General features: G+C 43.3%; 1 protein-coding gene across 1 annotated transcript in view; it reads right to left on the reverse strand.

Annotated features, from left to right (window-relative positions):
• Positions 1 to 5,670, reverse strand: part of CSMD3 (CUB and Sushi multiple domains 3) — a 796,050-nt gene extending 790,380 nt beyond the window's left edge. Inside the window, exon 1 of the mRNA XM_015417873.1 lies at positions 5,562 to 5,670. Within this exon, the coding sequence (XP_015273359.1) occupies positions 5,562 to 5,670 (109 nt within the window). The remainder of the gene's footprint in view (positions 1 to 5,561) is intronic.
• Positions 5,671 to 6,692: the final 1,022 nt, after the last annotated feature.

Genomic DNA, 6,692 nt, shown 5'->3' on the forward strand with positions numbered 1-6,692 from the left:
AACATTTTCATGGGCCCCTAAAAGTATTGGGGACCCTAGGCACTGTTCCTGCTGTGCCTAATGGGGAAGTCGGCCCTGATTACACAAAACATTAAAAAAATGAATTAAAATTCAGCATTAAAAACTGAAGCAATTATATGGTCTCTTAAGGGCTAGGAGATTATGCTGGCTTGAGGCCTCTGACAGATTGGAGACAAAGTGTAGGACATCACTTTCCTGGAAATGTGCAATGGGTTTTTCTTTGTGATGTAAGGCAAAGCAAATGTTCACCAAAAAGTCATCTTGGGGTGACTATATCCCAATGCAACACAATCAGCCATGCTTCTGCAGGATTTGTCACACCCTGAACACTCCCTGTTTGAACTGCTGCCTTCGGGTAGAAGATATAGGACAATTAAAACAAGGACAAACAAATTAAAAAACAGTTTTTATTCAAGAGCTATTATTGCTTTAAAAGCTGTATGAAATTGGAATTTGGGTGACATTGGTGGTTTAAGTTGCAATGTGAACATTAAGGGAGTTATGGGATGGTCGTGAATGGTTGTGTGAGTTTATTATTATTATTATTATTGTTATTGTTATTGTTATTATTATTAAGAAAACCAAGTGCTGCTCTACATATCATTAAAACATATGGTTCTAAATAAAGGGTGTAATGCATTAACTACTTTATTGCATGGACTGCCTCCACCTGTCTGGTGGCAGCTTTGTTTTATTTATTGGATTTGTATCCTGCTTTTTTATCAGTCACCAAAGCAGCTCACATACATTCATAAAGAGGCAAAATTCCACTCAAAACAAAATAAACACATCCTTCAATTTAAAAACTGCTACCATAAAACAAACAGATCTGTGAAAAGAGATGGGGGTGGGTGGAGATTTTTAAGCAGACATCAAAAATTTTAATTCAAAAAGGGCAAAGTCTGAACTGAGCCCAACGTGGATGTTGGAGGACATCTGACTACCTTCTGGGTTAGGGGTGTCTGTGTGTGAGAGGAACACTTCAGTAGAAAAGAACGGTAGAATTTAGCCAGCAAATGTATCTACTAATCGGCTGAAAACCCCAGTGATTATTCATTTAAGGTGCCTTTAATTCAGCCACCTTGTGCGATGTACTTATCAAGGGAACCAGACATGTCAGTCCCTTGACAACTTGAGGATCTTTGCATGGCACATTTCGAGAAATGCATTCCTGAGGCAATTCTTCATGCCATTCCACAGGATGCCTCATAGCCATTTCCCCCTCTGAGAGGAGCTGCTTTTGAGCAAGGAAGGAAGCTCTTCATGTAATGAGGGGCAATCTACCTAGTGAGTCATTGTCCATTTCATAGCCACCTCATAGGAGAGCTGATCAAGGCTTCTTCGAGTGACAGTAATACACCAAGCAGGTTACAGTGTTCAGCTACAGTGGATATTCAGAATCAAACACACAATCTCTAAGCTGCATTCCTCACAGCAAATGCCGTATCTTACAGCTTTCCTGTGTTACCTTATCATGATTATGCTGGTTCTCGGTAATTCTTAAACAGCCTTGTGCCATGGAAAAGAATTATTATCCCACAGAAGTGAGAAGTTAGGGGGAAAAGCCCGAGGGACAGTACCATCTAGAGATCCATAAAATGAAAGATGGATCAATAGGTGTATCATATAATTCCTTAAAGTGAAGGTACTATACAAGGGATAAAGGTAAGACAGGATCTTCCTCTACTCTGGCAATGTTAGTGAAGACAGGACAAGGGGAGGAAAGAGGAGGGGAAAAATCAAAAGGAAAGGAAGTTCAGTGAGGGGAGAAAGCAGAGCTGAGGTAGAGATGTCTGAAATACCATATTTACTCAAAAGGATGACTCCAAATGTAGAATGCTCTTCTCCCACTACTGGGGGGGAAAATAATCCTGAAAGTAAGATAATCTGCTCTCCAGCCTATTAAAGTCATCAACCTCCAGGTGGGACCTGGAGATATCCAGGAATGACAATTTATCTCTAAACTACAGAGATCCCCTTAGAGAAAATGGCTGCTTTGGACAGTGGACTCTATGGTATTATTTGGACATTTTAATTGTATATTTCTAAACTGATGTTACCTGCTCTGAGTCGGTCTTCAGAAGAGTGGGCTATAAACTAAATTAAATCATCATCATCATCATCATCATCATCATCAACAACATCATCTTGCTGAGGTCCCTCCCCTACCCACACTGCACCCTCCCCAGGCTCCATCCCCAAATCTCCAGGAATTTCCTAACCCAAAGTTCCCAGGTCCTATGTTTCTGCTGGCAGGGGGGATAGATGGGCCCTTCCTGGAGCTTCTGCCCCATGTGCAAAGTGTGCATGCACTGCAATGATGTCACCGGGAACTGATGTCATTGTGGTGATGCTCTAGTCTTTGGGCAAAACTCTAAGGTTTAAGCCTGGCAACCCTAGTTGGCATGCTGAACCCTTGTACCTTCTGCTATGAACCAGAAGGTGCAGGAGCTCAGAGAGATCCTGCAAGAAGCCCAGAAAGCATGCCACACGAAAGCTTGTGCCCAGAATTAAACTTTGTTGGTCTTAAAGGTGCCACTGGACTCAATTTTTTTGCTGTAACTAGCTGAGCTACCGTTTTGTAGGGCTTTGTGCTGATTCATCAGAAAGTTAAAGATAAAAAGTTAACCACAGGTTATCAGTCAGTACTGTTAGGACAAAGTCTCAAATCATTATTGTTTTTAAAATTTGTTTCGCAAACTGTAATGTACTCCGCCATTACCACGTGCGCGGTAATGCCATGCGGTCTAGCAAAGCCTGAAGCTTCGCTCTAGAGAACAATAGAACAGCGGATCCTAGCCCGCACCTATCAGAGGGCCAGGTCCGCAGCCTAGAGCCTATGGGACTCTCGGCTACTGTAAATAGCCTATAGGGAAATAGGGGGTGTGTTTTGGTGGTGGGTTTTCTGTGCATATATACCGGCCTGCGAGCCGGCTTACTTTGTCTTGTTCCTGCTTAAATAAAGTACTCTTGCTGAAATCACTCCACGTTTCTGAGTACTTTTCACAAACACTAGGAGGAAAGAATTTGTCTGCAGCCCAGGTATGCAGGCAATCTGAACAGTTTATTTGTTGAAATAAGCTGAAACCTTTTGGGTAACTTTTCCACACTTCAAGAAGCAAGGGTAATGCAGGATTAAGTTTTAATCCTAAAATTTGGCGGCATGCATAGCAAACTTTTTCGCTGGCTGTTATATAACTGCTTCATTAGACCTTGGCCTGTAAATCTTTAATGAGATTTACACAGATATTTCATTACTGATGATAAAGCATCCACCAAATACATCCGGATTCCAGAAGCAGTATCAGAGAGATGGTGAATGACAGGATTTTGAAGTGCAATGAGTTATGTTAGCGAGTTAATGTTTTAGGGTGGGCTTTTTTTCCATTTTTTAAATCACTCAAGACTTGGGGGGGGGGGAGGAACTGCTAATCCCCTCCAAAGCTGTCATAGAGCCGCATGGGCTCAAAGAAGGAAAGCAGCAACAAGATTAAACTAGCAGAAAAAGACAAAAGCAAAGTTCCTGTAAGCACTCGAGTATAAACTAGGTATGATTAAAAAAAAAATTGCAGGAGCGTTTTGAAGTGAGTTTCAATGAGATTAGAAAGGGCTTCAGTGTCCTGGCACTAGAAAACTGTGCCGAAACAGAGAAGACGCTACTTCAGGGGCGATTTCTCACTAGAGGTGCCTTGCAGCACAGCGCCGTTTGCCCCGACACAAACATGTCAATTTCACACCGGAAGCTCCGGGGCTGCATTTTGACCCGGGGCTTCGCCCGAATTCCTCCACAGTTTTGTGATCCTGGTTTTTGAGGATCATGAAACTGCGGAGGAAATCGGGCGAAGCCCCGAGTCAAATGCAGCCCCGCAGCCCCGGTTGTGAAATTGACATGTTTGTGTTGGGGCAAACAGCGCTGTGCTGCGAGGCAGCTCTAGTGAGAAATCGCCCCAGGTTTCAGCCAACAGCAGCCAAAATGGTCAGAGAAGGGTGGCAGATTCTCAGCACAATCAGATTTTCTGTAGCCTATCCTTCCTATGCTCATAGCGATTGGTAACTGTCATAAAGTCATCAGATTTATATTAGCTGCAGAGTAGCCTTATAAAAATACTATAATGATCATGCAAAGCAATAGCATGTCTATGCGCCGCATATTTCCCAAATCAGATTTGGAAACCCTGAGTACACACAGCTTTAGGTCAAAGTAACCAAACAAATCCGACTCTCGAAATCATCTCAGCCTTGTACCTGGGACACAAAGGTGAGAGGAGATGCATTGGCCCTGGCCAGCTTTCCTTACCAGAAAGCTCTGGAATGCAGTTTCTTAGCATGAACAGTTACATTTACCTCCTTGTCTTGGGGCTACTGCTGGACTCTAGCTTCATTCTCACACTTTTTTTGTTAACTCTTGCGTTTACGTGCTGATTTGCTGCTATCAGCTAGGGATTCCAGACACTATCACAAGATTATTTCAATAATAACTCTGCCAACAGACAAAAGTATGCTGTGTGCACTAAGCACCTTGGGGGAAAGGGAAAATTAAAATGTATCCTCCCTACCTTCACATTTCCAGCTTTGCCTGTTTCTCCTTCCCCACTTGTCCTGAAAATAACTTGCCATTTCTTTGATGAAGACCGCATTAGATAATAAAATACTTTGAGACAACTGCCCTGCAGGTAGGTGTAAGAAGATACCTTACACTCAGTTTCTAGTGTCTCAGGTAAAGGAGCATTCCAAACCAATCCTTCAATTATAGATGTCGGGGATGGACTCTTATAAGTGCACACCAGTTTACCTGAGGTCTGTGCTTAATACTTCCAGAGGAAGCATTCCTCCAGAAACACCACAGTATTGCAGAAATACAAGCTACTTGATGGAAAATAACAGGAGTTAAGCAAGTTAAACGTGCAAGTAATGGTAAGCAGATACAGCCCTTGTAACCTCTCTAAAAAACACTAACATCATTTAATTTAACATCTTTGGAAATGTCAGACTCTTAAGTTTGACAAGGCAGTTTAGACCACGGCACTTTGTCACTCATTTATGTACCCCAAAGGCAGTAAGCACCTTTCATTCAGCTCTAAAGGACAAAGAGACCTTATACCAAATGATTTCACACATTTTTTATCCTTAAAAAGAGTCCTATTCTGTCGTTTATTCAACTGAAAATGTATCATATTCTAAGACCACAGACAGAGTTTTTCATCTCAGGTGATCTCTGAAGTTATACTAGGACAAGCCACCATAATGGGATTAAAACGGGATTAGATAGATACATGGAAGATAAATATATTAATGGCTATTAGCCATGGTGACTGAGGGGAACCCCCACATCCAGTGGCACTAACCCTCTGAATCCCAGAGCCAGCAAACAACATCAGGGGAAGACCTTGGCAGGATGCTGGATGCTGGACTAGAGGGACCATTGGAGAGCACTTACCTGTCAACTTTTCTTACTTCTTCAGAAACTCTGTCTGATCCAGCTGGGCTCTTCTTCTGTTATGTTTACGAGCTTAGCTCGTCTGATTTCACAGAGCACTTACCTGCCAACTTTTCTTGCTTCTTCAGAAACTGTGGGGCTGATTTAAGCAAACCTGGACAAACATTTTCTGAAAAAACAGCCTCATTCAGGAACTCCTCCCAAAGCTCCATCATCATTAGCATACTTTGTCAATAGTTCTCCTCCATCTTTTCCCCGACTTATCTTGTGAGGTTATAGGAGCAAAAGCAGCATCAGAGAAGGCTGATGAGAGACAGCAGAAGCTCCATCTTTAGGTCCCCACTTTGCTCCCTGTGGTAGAGTGGAGGCTTCCAAGCATGCTTTGAAGCACTAGTCTCCAGTAGGAGCGTGGTAACAGTGGTTTTATTTCTCCTTGCTGAATGGATTGAACCAAGAGGAATTAAAAGCTACAGACTTCTGGGTCTGCAGCTGCCAAATGAAGGCTTCCATCCATGCATGATTTGGAGCACCTGAGTATTCAGGATGGAGAGAAAATCAAGGATAACTGTGAAGGGCTCCTGGAGGATCTCCACAAATTGGGTGAGTGGGCAACAACATGGCAGATGAAGTTCAGTGTTGGTAAGTGTAAGGTGAGGCACAGTGGAACAAAAATATATATCCCCACTTCAAGTATAGGCTAATGGGGTCTGAACTTTCTGAGACTGAAAGGGGAAATGATCTTGGGGTCCTACTAGATAGCTCAGTGTAAGTATCAACCCAGTGTGCTGTAGCAGTGAGAAAGCCAAACTCTGTGTTGGGGATTATTAGGAAAGGGACTGAGAATAAAATGGCTGATATGATAATGCCCCTAGGCCAGTAGGTATAGACCTATGGTGTGACCTCATTTGGAATAGTGTGGCCCCGTTCACACGGAGAAGTTGCCACGCTGAAGACATGGATGATAGGTAGATTTTCCAGGTGCGATCACACCACCACATCTGGGAAGCGTAGTGCACCCGTGGCTAACCCGTGGCTTGTTGCTGAAGATGCAGAGTAAAAAACCACCACATACGATGTACTAGTTTCCGGAAAACGTGGGGCAAGGGCGGGTGTCTGATTGCGTTTCTGCTGGAAACCCGTGGCATCCAGCGCCCGCCCATGTCACATTGCAAGCCGGATGTTGGCAAGTGCAGTGCAATTGCCGTTGTGATCGCGCCACACCACTTCTTTGCTG

The sequence above is a fragment of the Gekko japonicus genome, unplaced genomic scaffold (assembly GCF_001447785.1).
Source record: "Gekko japonicus isolate JY-2015 unplaced genomic scaffold, Gekko_japonicus_V1.1 scaffold449, whole genome shotgun sequence".
Classification (NCBI taxonomy): Eukaryota; Metazoa; Chordata; class Lepidosauria; order Squamata; family Gekkonidae; genus Gekko; species Gekko japonicus.